Consider the following 17,364-nt stretch of genomic DNA (forward strand, 5'->3'; position numbering starts at 1 on the left):
AAAAAGTTAACTGGCTTCAAGATTGAACTTGATATGTTTATGGAGGGGATGGTATGATGAGACTGCCTACAAAGGCATGTAACTGATCTGCGACTGCTAGCAGCAAATATCTCCAATGACTGGTGATGGGACACTAGATGGGGAGGGCTCTGAATTACTACAGAGAATTCTTTCCCAGGTGTCTGGCTGGTAGGTCTGATCACATGCTGAGGGTCTAATTCGGGGTCGGCAACCTTTGGCACATGGCCCATCAGGGTAATCCACCCGCGCTGCTGCCATTGGCTGGGAATGGCAAACCACGGCTGTGGGGCCGTGCCTGCGGATGGTCAACACAAACATAATATCTCACGGCCCACCAGCTGATTACCCAGATGGGCCGGGTGCCGAAGGTTGCTGACCCGTGGTCTAACTGATGGCCATATTTGGGTTGGGAAAGAATTTTCACCTTCCTCTGCAGCATTGGGCCCAGATCACTTTCAGGTTTAAATTAGTGTAAATGGTGGATACTCTGTAACTTGAAGTCTGTAAACCATGTTTTTCAGACTCCAGTAACTCAGCCAGGGGTTAGGAGTCTATTACAGGAGTGGGTGGGTTAGATTTTGTGGCCTGCAATGTGCAGGAGGTCACACTAGATGTTCATTATGGGCCCTTTTGACCTTAATGGTTGAATAGTAGTCATTGGAGTTATTGCAGACAGAAGATAGAAAACCACATGGCAATTCCAAAACAGTGCTTTTTTACCACTGCAGATAGCTTTCAATTCTAGTATACTGATTTTAAGCAAATCAATTCTCCTTATGTATTTAAAGTGAGATTACCCTTTGTCTTGGCTCAGTTGCTGTGGAGACCACAACAGTATTACAGATAGCCAGTGCAAGAAAAAAGTCAGTAACGGACGTGGTGGAGCAGGTGTCCTTTGCAGATGGAAATGACGCCAAAGACTCTATCTGGAGTGCAGCATCTCTCACTTTCATCAACAGTCTGTTATCAGGAGTCACATCCTTTTCCTGGAAGAGAAGTTATTCAGTAAAGATCCCCCGCATTTGGGATTGTGTATGACCTGCACCTTAGGAAACACTTGTACAGAATTATATACTCTATTGTACCCAGCATATAGAAAAAAAGATAGAATTCCCACTGTTGCATAAATAAATGGTCAAGGTCACACATCATTACTAATTAAATCTTCAAGGATCTTCTGAAGAAGAGAAAATTCTCCATCTTGGAGACTATGCAATGAGGTGCTCAGATATTATGATGATGGCGGGTAGAATAAGAACTTACATAGAACAAAACAGAAAAGCGGTCACTTTGCTGGGCTTGCAAAAAGTGCAAGTCAAGCCAGAATCTGAACCTAGATCATTAAAAATTTATGTTATAGAATCTGCACTATGACCCTAAACCTAGAAGCAGACCTAAATGGGCAAATCCTTGAAACCACTGATCACTGAGTTAAATGGAATGCTTAACAGGGATAAGTGACCACCCAATGAATCCGGTTGCAAGTTCAGGGTCTACACTCTGTATGGTCAATTTCACTTCTTGTTCTCATGGCCTAATGTCATTTCCAAAAAATGCAAGAATGCAATCGCACCCTTCAAAGTGAAAAGGAGTACTTGTGGTACCTTAGAGACTAAGAAATTTATTAGAGCATAAGCTTTCGTGAGCTACAGCTCACTTCATCAGATGCATTTGGTGGAAAAAACAGAGGAGAGATTTATATACACACACACAGAGAACATGAAACAATGGGTTTATCATACACACTGTAAGGAGAATGATCACTTAAGATAAGCCATCACCAGCAGCAGGGGGGGGAAAGGAGGAAAACCTTTCATGGTGACAAGCAGGTAGGCTAATTCCAGCAGTTAACAAGAATATCAGAGGAACAGTGGGGTGGGGTGGGAGGGAGAAATACCATGGGGAAATAGTTTTACTTTGTGTAATGACTCATCCATTCCCAGTCTCTATTCAAGCCTAAGTTAATTGTATCCAGTTTGCAAATTAATTCCAATTCAGCAGTCTCTCATTGGAGTCTGTTTTTGAAGCTTTTTTGTTGAAGGATAGCCACCCTTAGGTCTGTGATCGAGTGACCAGAGAGATTGAAGTGTTCTCCAACTGGTTTTTGAATGTTATAATTCTTGACGTCTGATTTGTGTCCATTCATTCTTTTACGTAGAGACTGTCCAGTTTGGCCAATGTACATGGCAGAGGGGCATTGCTGACACATGATGGCATATATCACATTGGTAGATGCGCAGGTGAACGAGCCTCTGATAGTGTGGCTGATGTGATTAGGCCCTATGATGGTATCCCCTGAATAGATATGTGGACAGAGTTGGCAACGGGCTTTGTTGCAAGGATAGGTTCCTGGGTTAGTGGTTCTGTTGTGTGGTGTGTGGTTGCTGGTGAGTATTTGCTTCAGATTGGGGGGGCTGTCTGTAAGCAAGGACTGGTCTGTCTCCCAAGATCTGAGAGAGCGATGGCTCGTCCTTCAGGATAGGTTGTAGATCCTTGATGATGCGTTGGAGAGGTTTTAGTTGGGGGCTGAAGGTGATGGCTAGTGGCGTTCTGTTGTTTTCTTTGTTGGGCCTGTCCTGTAGTAGGTGACTTCTGGGTACTCTTCTGGCTCTGTCAATCCGTTTCTTCACTTCAGCAGGTGGGTATTGTAGTTGTAGGAATGCATGATAGAGATCTTGTAGGTGTTTGTCTCTGTCTGACAGACTCTGTCTGTCTAGTTTTTGTAAAGTCCAGCCACGAGGAAGTTTGTGTGGAAGGTTGGTTCTTTATGAGAGTATCCAGCTTTGAGAGCTCATTCTTAATCTTTCCCTGTTTGCTGTAGAGGATGTTGATCAGGTGGTTCCGCAGTTTCCTTGAGAGTGTGTGGCACAAGCTGTCAGCATAGTCTGTGTGATATGTAGATTGTAATGGATTGGACTTTACAAAAACTAGACAAGCCATTTACAAAACACACTTTGATTCTCTACAAAAGAAAAGGGACACTAAGCTATCTAAACTACTATATGCCACAAGGGGCCACAACAATGGTTCCCGTAACCCACCCAGCAATATTTTAATCTATCCAATATACTCTTAGCCCAGCGGAAGAATCTGTCCTATCTCGGGGCCTCTCTTTTTCCCCTCCACCCCCACGAACATGATACAGTTCTGTGGTGACCTAGAATCCTATTTTCGACGTCTCAGACTCAAGGAATATTTCCAACACACCTCTGACCAACATATTAACCCACAGAGACCTTCCTGCCAACACTACAAAAAGAAGGATTCTGGGTGGACTCCTCCTGAAGGTCGAAACAGAAGCCTGGATTTCTACATAGACTGCTTCCGCCGACATGCACGAGCTGAAATTGTGGAAAAGCAGCATCACTTACCCCATAACCTCAGCCATGCAGAACACAGTGCCATCCACAGCCTCAGAAACAACTATGACATCATAATCAAAAAGGCTGACAAAGGAGGTACTGTCGTCTTCATGAATAGGTCGGAGTATGAACAAGAGGCTACTAGGCAGCTCTCCAACACCACTTTCTACAAGCCATTACCCTCTGATCCCACTGAGAGTTACCAAAAGAAACTACAGCATTTGCTCAAGAAACTCCCTGAAAAAGCACAAGACAAATCCGCACAGACACACCCCTGGAGCCCCGACCTGGGGTATTCTATCTGCTACCCAAGATCCATAAACCTGGAAATCCTGGATGCCCCATCATCTCAGGCATTGGCACCCTGACAGCAGGATTGTCTGGCTATGTAGACTCCCTCCTCAGGCCCTTCGTTACCAGCACTCCCAGCTATCTTCGAGACACCACCGATTTCCTGAGGAAACTACAGTCCATTGGTGATCTTCCTAAAAACACCATCCTAGCCACTATGGATGTAGAAGCCCTCTACACCAACATTCCACACAAAGATGGACTACAAGCCGTCAGGAACAGTATCCCCGATACTGTCACGGCTAACCTGGTGGCAGAACTTTGTGACTTTGTCCTGACCCATAACTATTTCACATTTGGTGACAATGTATACCTTCAAATCAGCGGCACTGCGATGGGTACCCGCATGGCCCCACAGTATGCCAACATTTTTAGGCTGACTTAGAACAACGCTTCCTCAGCTCTCGTCCCCTAATGCCCCTACTCTACTTGCGCTACATTGATGACATCTTCATCATCTGGACCCATGGAAAAGAAGCTCTTGAGGAATTCCACCATGATTTCAACAATTTCCATCCCACCATCAACCTCAGCCTGGACCAGTCCACACAAGAGATCCACTTCCTGGACACTACGGTGCTAATAAGCGATGGTCACATAAACACCACCCTATATCGGAAACCTACTGACCGCTATTCCTACCTACATGCCTCTAGCTTTCATCCAGCTCATACCACTCATCCATTGTCTACAGCCAAGCGCTACGATATAACCGCATTTGCTCCAACCCCTCAGACAGAGACAAACACCTACAAGATCTCTATCATGCATTCCTACAACTACAATACCCACCTGCTGAAGTGAAGAAACAGATTGACAGAGCCAGAAGAGTACCCAGAAGTCACCTACTACAGGACAGGCCCAACAAAGAAAACAACAGAACGCCACTAGCCATCACCTTCAGCCCCCAACTAAAACCTCTCCAACGCATCATCAAGGATCTACAACCTATCCTGAAGGACGAGCCATCGCTCTCTCAGATCTTGGGAGACAGACCAGTCCTTGCTTACAGACAGCCCCCCAATCTGAAGCAAATACTCACCAGCAACCACACACACACAACAGAACCACTAACCCAGGAACCTATCCTTGCAACAAAACCCTTGCCAACTCTGTCCACATATCTATTCAGGGGATACCATCATAGGGCCTAATCACATCAGCCACACTATCAGAGGCTCGTTCACCTGCGCATCTACCAATGTGATATATGCCATCATGTGCCAGCAATGCCCCTCTGCCATGTACATTGGCCTAACTGGACAGTCTCTACGTAAAAGAATGAATGGACACAAATCAGACGTCAAGAATTATAACATTCAAAAACCAGTTGGAGAACACTTCAATCTCTCTGGTCACTCGATCACAGACCTAAGAGTGGCTATACTTCAACAAAAAGCTTCAAAAACAGACTCCAACGAGAGACTGCTGAATTGGAATTAATTTGCAAACTGGATACAATTAACTTAGGCTTGAATAGAGACTGGGAATGGATGAGTCATTACACAAAGTAAAACTATTTCCCCATGGTATTTCTCCCTCCCACCCCCCCCCCCACTGTTCCTCTGATATTCTTGTTAACTGCTGGAATTAGCCTACCTGCTTGTCACCATGAAAGGTTTTCCTCCTTCCCCCCCCCTGCTGTTGGTGATGGCTTATCTTAAGTGATCACTCTCCTTACAGTGTGTATGATAAACCCATTGTTTCATGTTCTCTGTGTGTGTGTATATAAATCTCTCCTCTGTTTTTTCCACCAAATGCATCCGATGAAGTGAGCTGTAGCTCACGAAAGCTTATGCTCTAATAAATTTGTTAGTCTCTAAGGTGCCACAAGTACTCCTTTTCTTTTTGCGAATACAGACTAACACGGCTGCTACTCTGAAACCCTTCGAAGTGTTTTCACTCAATTTTTTTAAAAAAGATCATTAATTTCTGTGATGTGGTATTGTAATCCCTAGACCCACTTGATTTTTAATAAATTGAATTTAGTTCAGGCCATATTTAATAAGAGCTTCCAGTTTTAAAACAGGAGCCAAGGCTTTTAGATTTCTTCTTTAAACTACTGCCAAAACAATTTAGCTTCTTTCTCAGTTCATCTCTGTCATTGCCCTCTCTTCCTTCAATCTGGCACAATTATTATGAAGTTCCCAAATCTGCAACAACAATAAATCAATAACCTTCAGGGCTGTGTTGTGCTGAGCTGAATGTGTTACATTTTAACTCCCGCTTGCTAAAGTGAATAGAGATTCTAAAATTATCTAATAATTGAAAATAAATCTCTCTCTAATTATACTGGACAGAGCTTGAGTGAGACCCAAAGACAAAATAAGATGGTGCATCAAGCTTTCAGCTACAGGAGATCCTCTTGTGCCTCTGGGGTTGCTGATTTAAACGGACATTCCTTTGAAATAAGTGAAAGATCTAGACACACCAAGTATGTTCAGCAGCAAAGACAGTGCATTTGTGTTTATTGGCTGCTACAGCATCACACAATGGAAAAAAACACAACCTGAGGTTCCCTATTACTTGCATAATTTCAATGAAAAAATACAAATTGTACATACAAAATCTGAAAAGTTAAAGCAATTTTTTCCAGGATCCATAACCATTCTAATATAGTAACTGATTACTGAACATCTAGCTATTTATGCTGTATCTGTGCTCTTTTTATCAAATCCCACCAGGTACACTCATGCAAGCAGCAAAGCACAACAACATACACCTCTCTCTTGCTCCTGTCCATCATCCAGACATCCAGTTTCTACTGCATCTATATCATTAGTATCCAGTACTGCAGCACCATGCAGCAGACGAAGAATTATTTAACCTCAGGTATGCTACGTGTGCAGAAACTTTCTGTACTATATTTCTCTGCATATTACAGTTTTGAATGTTAAGAGGACACTGTCAGGTTTGAAAAGCTAGATAGCGCACAACTGAAGCTTAGAAGAAAAGTTTTCATTATCTTAAAAAAAGAAAACAGATGTTGGCTTGAATTTATATGTTTCCATGTAGCTGGATGGTAATGTATAAGAGACAGATAGCGAAACTGACACATCTATTTTCACTGACCAAGCTGAGTGAAATGCAGAAATTAAACAATCAGCATTAAGAATGAAAAATCAATTAATACTTAAAATCCCAGCAGTTAGTAAGCTTGTTCATTATTTATAAAATGGGTAAGACCATTTAAGATTTAAAGGGTAATTTATTAATAGGTTTCATCTGAGTGTCCCTTTAAATGAATACAAAATTAAAAATAAGTTACTGACTTTAAAAGACATTAACTATGAAAATTGCCAGTCTTCAAGCATAGCAATAATAGTGATATTTATAGGACATGCAATAGCAGACTTATTAAATCTAGATCAAGAGAGCTGTAAGAACCTTAATTTAAAAAGCATAGCAAAGGGAATATGGACAGTAATAATCTTCTTTATATCTTCTTCCATAATTTATTCCTTTTCATATTGTAAGGTTCTCTTTCCATTCTTCCATAGTACAAGGAAGTCCTCTCCCCAACCCAGGGTCTATTTTTTATTTTGTAGCACATGATCTGATGCAGCCTTTTTCGTTCAGAGAAGTTGTTGCAGCACCAGAAGCAGCAGGAGACAAAATAAATAAAAGAAATTGGCGATCTCTCCACTTGAGACACAAATAGAAACCATGAAGCTGGCCAACATAAGGGAACATTTGTAGGTCCCAGCATGAAATGAGTAATTCTGATTGGGCTGCAGGCTGTTTCTCAGTAAGCTGGGTTTTGATGGATACAAAAAGAATTAGTTTTCATTTTCATCTGTGGCTTGAAGGAAAGAGAAATCTGATTTCTCGCCTATAAATGTCTCAGTAAGATTGATCTTTCACCTTCCTCACCCCACCTCCCTATTTCCTCACTGAATCAGGGACAAATTAATGACACAGAAAACACTCTCTCTGGGGCTTTCTGAAATACAGCTTTTTACCATTCTTTATTCCTTTCCCACCTGTATGATCTTAAGTTATGCAGAGGCAATACACATTCCCTGGCACTGGTATAAATACTACAAACTTGACAGGTATTCTGAACTTTAAATACTATATTTCTCTTTCTTCTTGGGAATTGATTAGGTAGACCGATTTTCAGTTTGGCTTTAACTCAATCTCTAATTTTGCAGGGGTAGTTGTTAATTGTACCAGAAACAGGTAGCTCGGTATCCAAATTGCTGTCATTTATGCTAAAACTTACTATAAGGTGAAAAATGTGGACACAAGTATTTGCAGGAGCACAAACAGAGGACACTACTGTAAAGTAGACTATGCTGCCTTTTGCATCATATCTTTGTAATTTCTATTCCAGAATGGACCACACAGTGCTACTTATATTTTTCTTCAGGATCAGCAGACTCCATTTTCATTAACTCTATCAAATGCCATGAAAGAAGCATCATCATCATGTTTCCTTCTCAGAATTACACTGACATCAACATATTAATTGATGAAACCATCTCATATTTCAACAAAACAGCAAAACCTGTCAAGCATAGATGGACTCATAAAACATTCAAGCTTGGATAATTTTTGTAGCCACCTAACTCCATAATCCTAAAACGTCTCAAGATATAGCGATAAAGTGTAAAACCCATACAAGAGGGCATTAGGAGATGTCTGGGAACCTGACTGGGTTTGGGCGGAGACAGCCAAGCTAATGGCAGGCACCTCCTTGTGGTGGATGTCCAGTGCAGGTACTCCATAGGGAAGGTATACAGTGACCAGATAAATGGCTTGGGAAAGGACTTAAAAAAAGGTGACAGTAAAGGAGCAAATGGGGGGTGGTTGGTTGATGATTATGATTGATATGGCAGGGAGCTAACCTCCATTATTATAGTCCACCATAACCCTCCAATGAGGCAGCGGGGGGGGGGGGGGGGGGTGGATGGTAAGGTCCCAGCAATGGATTTGCTTGAGTGACCTGGATGGAAAAGAGGGGGAGCTGGTAAAAAGCCCCCTCAGTAACTATGGAATAAACATAGGGTTACCTGCACTGCACACTTTTATCTGCCAGGTCGTCCCAGACATCTAATAATGAAGTTGTGGCCTGATTAAACCCATGTCAAATATCACCTGTCTTTCTTTTGGTATAGCCAGACAATAGATTACTAACAATACAAATACACTGTAACTAAGCCCTGGTCTACACTAGGCATTGAGGTCGAATTTAGCAGCGTTAAATCGATGTAACCCTGCACCCCTCCACATGACAAAGCCTTTTTTTTTTTGACTTAAAGGGCTCTTAAAATCGATTTCCTTACTCCACCCCCGACAAGGGGATTAGCGTTGAAATCGGTTTTGCTGGGTCGAATTTGGGGTATTGTGGATGCAATTAGATGGTATTGGCCTCCGGGAGCTATCACAGAGTGCTCCATTGTGACCGCTCTGGACAGCACTCTCAACTCAGATGCACTGACCAGGCAGACAGGAAAAGGCCCGCGAACTTTTGAATTTCAATTTCCTGTTTGGCCAGTGTGGCAAACTGCAGGTGACCATGCAGAGCTCATCAGCAGAGGTGACCACGATAGAGTCCCAAAATCGCAAAAGAGCTCCAGCATGGACCGAACGGGAGGTACGGGATCTGATCGCTGTATGGGGAGAGGAATCCATGCCATCAGAACTACGTTCCAGTTTTCGAAATGCCAAAACATTTGTGAAAATCTCCCAGGGCATGAAGGACAGAGGCCATAACAGGGAGCCGAAGCAGTGCCGTGTGAAACTTAAGGAGCTGAGGCAAGCCTACCAGAAAACCAGAGAGGCGAACGGCTGCTCCGGGTCACAGCCCCAAACTTCCCGTTTCTATGATGAGCTGCATGCCATTTTAGGGGGTTCAGCCACCACTACCCAACCGTGTTCTTTGACTCCTTCAATGGAGACAGAGGCAACACAGAAGCAGGTTTTGGGGACGAGGAAGATGATGATGAGGAGGCTGTAGATAGCTCACAGTAAACAAGCGGAGAAACTGGTTTTCCCGACACCCAGGAACTGTTTCTCACCCTGGATCTGGAACCAGTACCCCCCGAACCCATCCAAGGCTGCCTCCTGGACCCCCCAGGCGGAGAAGGGACCTCTGGTGAGTGTACCTTTTAAAATACTGTACAAGGTTTAAAAACCAGCATGTTTAATGATTAATTTGCCCTGGCATTTGTGGCTCTCCTGGATATACTCCCAAAGCCTTTGCAAAAGGTTTCTGAGGAGGGCAGCCTTATTCCATCCACCATGGTAGGACACTTTACCACTCCAGGCCAGTAGCACGTACTCGGGAATCATTGTAGAATGAAGCATTGCAGTGTATGTTTGCTGGCGTTCAAACAACATCCGTTCTTTATCTCTCTGTGTTATCCTCAGGAAAGTGATATCATTCATGGTCACCTGGTTGAAAGAGGGTGCTTTTCTTAAGGGGACATTCAGAGGTGCCCGTTCCTGCTGGGCTGTTTGCCTATGGCTGAACAGAAATGTTCCCCGCTGTTAGCCACGCGGTGGGGGGAGGCAAAATGTGACCTTGTAATGAAAGCACATGTGCTATGTATGTAACGTTAACAGCAAGGTTTACCATGAAAGAGTGTACTCATTCTTCTATAAAATGTGTCTTTTCAAATACCACTGTCCCTTTTTTTTTCCTCCACTAGCTGCATGTGTTTCAAGGATCACAGGATCTTCTCCTTCCCAGAGGCTAGCGAAGATTAGAAGACGAAAAAAATGCACTCGCAATGAAATGTTCTCTGAGCTCATGCTGTCCTCCCACACTGACAGAGCACAGATGAATGCATGGAGGCAGACAATGTCAGAGTGCAGGAAAGCACAAAATGACCGGGAGGAGAGGTGGCGGGCTGAAGAGAGTAAGTGGCGGGCTGAAGAGAGGGCTGAAGCTGAAAGGTGGCGGCAGGGTGATGAGAGGAGGCAGGATTCAATGCTGAGGCTGCTGGAGGATCAAACTATATGCTCCAGTGTATGGTTAGGCTGCAGGAAAGGCAGCTGGAGCACAGACCGCTGCTACAGCCCCTGTGTAACCGACTGCCCTCCTCCCCAAGTTCCATAGCCTCCTCACCCAGATGCCCAAGAACGTGGTGGGGGGGCCTCCCGCCACCCAGCCTCTCCACCCAAGAGGATTCCCAAGTAACAGAAGGCTGGCATTCAATAAGTTTTAAACTTTTAAAGTGCTGTGTGGCTTGTCCTTCCCTCCTCCACCAGCTCTCCTGGGCTACCTTGGTAATTATCTCCCTATTTGTGTGATGAATTAATAAAGATTGCATGAATGTGAAGCAACAATGACTTTATTGCCTCTGCAAGCGGTGATCAAAGGGAGGTAGGGAGGGTGGTTAGCTTACAGGGAAGTAGAGTGAACCAAGGGGCGGGGGATTTCATCAAGGAGAAACAAACAGAACTTTCACACCTTAACCTAGCCAGTCATAAAACTGGTTTTCAAAGCTTTTCTTATGCGCACCGCACTCTCCTGTGCTCTTCTAACTGCCCTGGTGTCTGGCTGTGCATAACCAGCAGCCAGGCGATTTGCCTCAACCTCGCACCTTGCCATAAACGTCTCCCCCTTACTCTCACAGATATTGTGGAGCGCACAGCAAGCAGTAATAACAGTGGGAATATTGGTTTTGCTGAGGTCTAAACAAGTCAGTAAACTGCACCAGCGTGCTTTTAAACATCCAAATGCACATTCTACCACCATTCTGCACTTGCTCAGCCTGTAGTTGAACAGCTCCTGATTACTCTCCAGGCTGCCTATGTATGGCTTCATGAGCCATGGCATTAAGGGGTAGGCTGGATCCCCAAAGATAACTATAGGCATTTTAACATCCCCAACGGTTATTTTCTGGTCTGGGAAGAAAGTCCCTTCCTGCAGCTTTTGAAACAGACCAGAGTTCCTGAAGATGCAAGCGTCATGTATCTTTCCCGGCCATCCCATGTTGATGTTGGTGAAACGTCCCTTGTGATCCACCTGTGCTTGCAGGACTATTGAAAAGTACCCCTTGCGGTTTATGTACTCGCTGGCGTGGTGCTCCAGTGCCAAGATAGGGATACGGGTTCCGTCTATGGCCCCACCACAGTTAGGGAATCCCATTGCAGCAAAGCCATCTACTATGACCTGCACATTTCCCAGGGTCACTACCCTTGATATCAGCAGAGCTTTGATTGCGTTGGCTACTTACATCACAGCAACCCCCACAGTAGATTTGCCCACTCCAAATTGATTTCTGACTGATCGGTAGCTGTCTGGCATTGCAAGCTTCCAAAGGGCTATTGCCACTCGCTTCTCAACTGTGAGGGCTGCTCTCATCTTGGTATTCTGGTGCCTCAGGGCAGGGGAAAGCAAGTCACAAAGTTCCATGAAAGTGCCCGTACGCATGCGAAAGTTTTGCAGCCACTGGGAATCGTCCCAGACCTACAACACTATGTGGTCCCACCAGTCTGTGCTTGTTTCTCGAGCCCAGAATTGGCGTTCCATCGCATGAACCTGCCCCATTAGCACCATGATGCCCACGTTGTCAGGGCCCATGCTTTGAGAGAAGTCTGTGTCCATGTCCTCCTCACTCTCGTCACCGCGCTGATGTCGCCTACTCGCCCGGTTTCGCTTTGCCAGGTTCTGGTGCTGCATATACTGCTGGATAATGCGTGTGGTGTTTAATGAGCTCCTAATTGCCAAAGTGATCTGAGCAGGCTCCATGCTTGCCATGGTATGGCGTCTGCACAGAAAAAAGGCGCGAAACGATTGTCTCCTGTTGAGCTGACGGAGGGAGGGGCGATTGACAACATGGCTTATAGGGTTTGCTTACAGGGAATTAAAATCAACAAAGGGGGTGGCTTTGCGAGAAACTGAATGGCTGCCTCAAGGATAGAATTCAAAACCTCAAGGACAGAACTCAAAACTGGGTTTAGCAGGCCATCGATTTTACAGAGAGAAAAAGAGGAGAAAATGAATACAAAACAAATCTGGTCTATTTCTTGTTTTGAGCCACTTCATCTATCTTTATACATCATGCTGGCAGCAGACTGTGCAGTACGACTGCTAGCCATCATCACCTCCTGGGTGCTCGGCAGAAGACAGTGCAGTATGACTACTGGCCATCATCTTCTGCTGGCTGCAAATTAAAAGACAGTGCACTGCCGGTAGGACTCAATCGCCATGAGACAAAACAAGGGAAATGACCTGGCTGAGTCACTCCCATGTTTGCCCAGGTGCCCGGTGAAAGGAGCACCCAGGACTACGTCGACGACGGCTACCAGTCATACTGCACTCTCTGCTGCCAAAAGGCAATAAACTGCTGCTGTGTAGCAATGCAGTACCATGTCCGCCAGCACCCAGGAGACATATGGTGACGGTTAGCTGAGTGGACTCCATGCTTGCCGTGGTATGGCATCTGCACAGGTAACTCAAGAAAAAAGGTGCAAAACGATTATTTGCCCTTGCTTTTATGGAGGGAGGGAGGGAACGGGGGCCTGACGATATGTACCCAGAACCACCTGTGACAATGTTTTAGCCCCATCAGGCACTGGGATTTCTACTCAGAATTCAAATGGGCGGCGGAGACTGTGGGATAGCTACCCACAGTGCAAAGCTCCGGAAGTCGACTGTTCCCTCGGTACTGTGGACACAGTCCGCTGATTACATGCACTTAGAGCATTTGTGTGGACACACACACAATCGACTGTATAAAAACGCTTTCTACAAAACCGACTTCTATAAATTCAACCTATTTCATAGTGTAGACATACCCTAATGCAGACTGCTTATCACTGATTCATGTAGGACCATTTTCCAGTTGGCTTTGCAATCACAGTATAGTAGAGGTAGTTGGGAACTTTTTGACAAAAACACTTTTTGTTGATTCATTACAGAAATGTGTTGGTTTTAATTAAACTTTCATTAGGAAGATTTTTTAGGTCCAGAAAGAACTGCTGATGAGTGAAATAGACCCATTTGCCCCAGAATAGCCTATAGTCTGTTGGCGAGTGCTCACAGAAACAGTCTCTCCCTCTCTCTCTCTCTCTCTCTCTCTCTTTCTTTTTCTCTTTCTGAGACAACAAATATTTAATTATTGAGATTGAGGGAGACTAGCTGTACAGCCAGATGGGGAGACAACTCACCTGCAATGTGGGAGACCCAGGTTCAAGTCAATGGTACAAATAAAGGCAGATGAGGAATTTGAAACTGGGTCTCCTAATTCCCAGGTGAATACCCCTAACCAGTGGACTATTAGCTATCCAGAGGAAGTGTTTGTCTGTCTCTGTTTTTCTCATGAAACAATTTGAAAGGTCTTTGCTTTGTCTTGCATCAAAATGGAAACAATGTTAAAACCTTGACATTTTCTGCAAAATTGAATTGGTGTTTGCCAGCCAGCCCTACCATACAGAGAACTTTGCTTAAACTAAAAAAAAAAGGAACTCTTTATACTTCCTTTTGGTTCCACACCTATTTGGCATTTACAAAAGATTCTCTCTTGTTCAACACTATTACTTTCCATTGAAGCTCAGCATATTCCATAGCATACTATTATATTATCAGCTCTCCTGCTTTAACACTTCTCTTGGCAACAGCCCCACTATGCAGGTGCTTACAGCAGATGCGGTGCTAACCTGTATCCAAAAAACACTCTTCTCAGCATTGCAAAGTTCTTCAATTTTCCTTTTATCTGGGGCTACCAGTTTTCATAACTGGTACAACACTTGGAAACTTGGCATTTAGAAACCCCCCCCCCCCCCCCCCGCAAAGTAGAATCCCAGCTTGTGGCCTTTGCACACTCCTGCAATTATTATATAAAGAAGATTTTTTTTCTTGCCTTTTGTCTGTTTGATACAAAGATTCAGGAAAATGTACATGGAAAATCCAAATTCTAAAAACATAAGAATGGCCAATGGTCCATCTAGCCCAGTATTTTGACTTCTGACGGTGGCCAATGCCACATGCTTCAGAGGGAATGAACAGAACAGGCAATAATAGAGTGATCTGTCCTGTCATCCACTTCCAGATTCTATGCAGTCAGAGGCTAGGGACACCCAGAGCATAGGGTTGCATCCCTATAATTTTCGTGTATAGCCATTGATTGACCTATCCTCCTTGAATGTATCTACTTCTTTTTTGAACCACATTATAGTTTTGGCCTTCACAACATCATCGGGCAATGAGATCCACAGGTTGTGCATTGTGTGAAGGAGTACTTCCTTATGGTTGCTTTAGACCTGCTGCCTATTAATTTCATTGGGTGACCCCTGGTTCTTGTGTTATGTGAAGGAGTAAAAAACATTTTCTTATTCTCTTTCTCCACACCAGTCATGATTTTATAAACCTCTATCATATCCCCTCTTAGTCACCTCCTTTCTAAGTTGAAAATTCCCAGTCTTTTTACTCACCCCTCATATGGAAGCTGCTCCATACCCTTAATCATTTTTGTTGCCCTTCTCTGTTCCTTTTCCAATTCTAATATATCTTTTTTGAGATGGAGTGACCAGAACTGCATGCAGTATTCAAGGTGGGGGCGTACCATGGATTTATATAGTGGCATTATGATATTTTCTGGTCTTTTTTAATCTATCCCTTTCCTAATGGTTCCTAACATTGTTAGCTTTTTTGACTGCCATCCCATTGAGCAGATGTTTTCAGAACACTATCCACAATCACTCCATGATTGCTTTCTTGCATGGCAACAGCTAAATTAGACCCCATCATTTTGCATATGTAGTTGGGATTCTGTTTTCCAGTGCCCACTACTTTGCATTTATCCATATTGAATTTCATCTGCCATTTTGTTGCCCAGTCACCTAGTTTTGTGAGAGCCCTTTGTAAGTCTTTGCAGTCAGCTTTGGATTTAACTATCTTGAGTAACTTTGTAACATCTGCACATTTTGCCACCTCACTGTTTACCCCCTTTTCCAGATCATTTATGACTATGTTGAGCAGCATTACTCCCAGTACCCATCCAGGGGTGACCCCATTATTCACCTCTCTCCATTCTGAAAACTGACCATTTATTCCTACCCTTTGTTTTCTATCTTTTAACCAGTTACTGACCCATAAGAGGACCTTCCCTGTTATCTCAGGCTCTTAAGTAAACTAAACAGTCATAAGTGTGATAGAAAGCCTTGTCAAAGGCTTTCCGAAAGTCCACTTATCCAATGGATCATCCTTGTCCTCATGCTTGTTGACTCCCACAAAGAATTCTAATAGGTTGGTAAGACATGATTTCCCTTTACAAAAGCCAGCTTGACTCTTCCTCAAAATATCATGTTCATCTATGTGTCTGATAATTTTGTTCCTTACTACAGTTTCAACCAATTGACTTGGTATTGAAGTTAGGCTTACTGGCCTGTAAGTGCGAGGATCGCCTATGGAGTCTTTTTAAAAAATTGTTATTACTTAGTTATCCTCCAGTCATTTGGTATAGAGGCTGATTTAAGTGATAGGTTACATACTACAGTTAGTAGTTCTGCAATTTCATATTTGAGTTTCTTCAGAGCTCTTGGGTGAATACTATCTGTTCCTGGTGGCTTATTACTGCTTAATTATTCAATTTGTTCCAAAACCTCCTCTACTACACCTCAATCTGGGACAGTTCCGCAGGTTTGTCACATAAAAAGAGTAGCTCAGGCATGGGAATCTTCCTCACATCTTTTTCAATGAACACCCATGCAACGAATTCATTTAGCTTCTCTGCAATGGTCTTGTCTTCCGAGTGCTCCTTTAGCACTCAGGGAAGTTGATTGCCCAGTTGCCCCACCGATTGTTCAGCGGGCTTTCTGCTTCTGATACATTAAAAAAAAATTGCTGTTAGTTTTTGTGTCTTTTGCTAGGTGCTCTTCAAGTTCTTTTTTTGGCCTGTCTAATTATATTTTTACATTTGACTTGCCAGAGTTTATGCTCCTTTCTATTTTCCACAATAGGATTTGACTTCCAATTTTTAAAGGATGCCTTTTTTTTTTTTGCCTCTAACAGCCTCTTTTACTGTGCTGTTTAGCCATAGTGGCATTTTTTGGTCCTCTACGTGTTTTTTTTTTAATTTGGGGTATACATTAATTTGACGCTTCACTGTGGTGTTTTAAAGTAATTTTCATTCAGCTATATTCACTTCTTGGACCAGAACCACTTAGGACTAAATCAAGAATTGCCTCTCCACTTGTGGGTTCCAGTGTTAGCTACTCCAAGAAGCAGGAAACCCTAGTTCTAACTGAATTTGCAAAGTGAAGTGAGACATTTTTTAATTCCCACCCTTAAAAAATGCAAAGAAGAATTGGAGAGAGAGGCACAAAACTATTGATTCTGACTCAATGATTTTATGATAATAGGAAAAGTATTTGGGGAAAAATTCTCTTGAAGGAGACGTTTTACACACCTGAAATGTCATGATCCATAAAGCAAATAGATACAGAGAAGTTCTCAATGTACTATGTGGAAAAATGGGATGGAAGACAACAGACCAGCAAGCAATAAGATTATCATGAAATAAACAGATTCCAGAAGTTAACAGAATACTAACTGATGTCCACTTCTACATAACAGAGATACTGGGTTAGCAAGACAGAAGCTTGTAATAAATACATTCATAAGTCCACATCCCACAAAGAAAAGTCACTAGGAATCAGTGGGCATAAGAGATTG

General features: G+C 43.4%; 1 protein-coding gene across 1 annotated transcript in view; it reads right to left on the bottom strand.

Annotated features, from left to right (window-relative positions):
- ATP10B (ATPase phospholipid transporting 10B (putative)) overlaps positions 1-17,364 on the bottom strand; it is a 264,174-nt gene that overhangs the window by 24,917 nt on the left and 221,893 nt on the right. Inside the window, exon 11 of the mRNA XM_043490568.1 lies at positions 819-1,007. Within this exon, the coding sequence (XP_043346503.1) occupies positions 819-1,007 (189 nt within the window). The remainder of the gene's footprint in view (positions 1-818; positions 1,008-17,364) is intronic.

Source organism: Dermochelys coriacea, chromosome 8, assembly GCF_009764565.3.
Source record: "Dermochelys coriacea isolate rDerCor1 chromosome 8, rDerCor1.pri.v4, whole genome shotgun sequence".
NCBI lineage: Eukaryota > Metazoa > Chordata > Testudines > Dermochelyidae > Dermochelys > Dermochelys coriacea.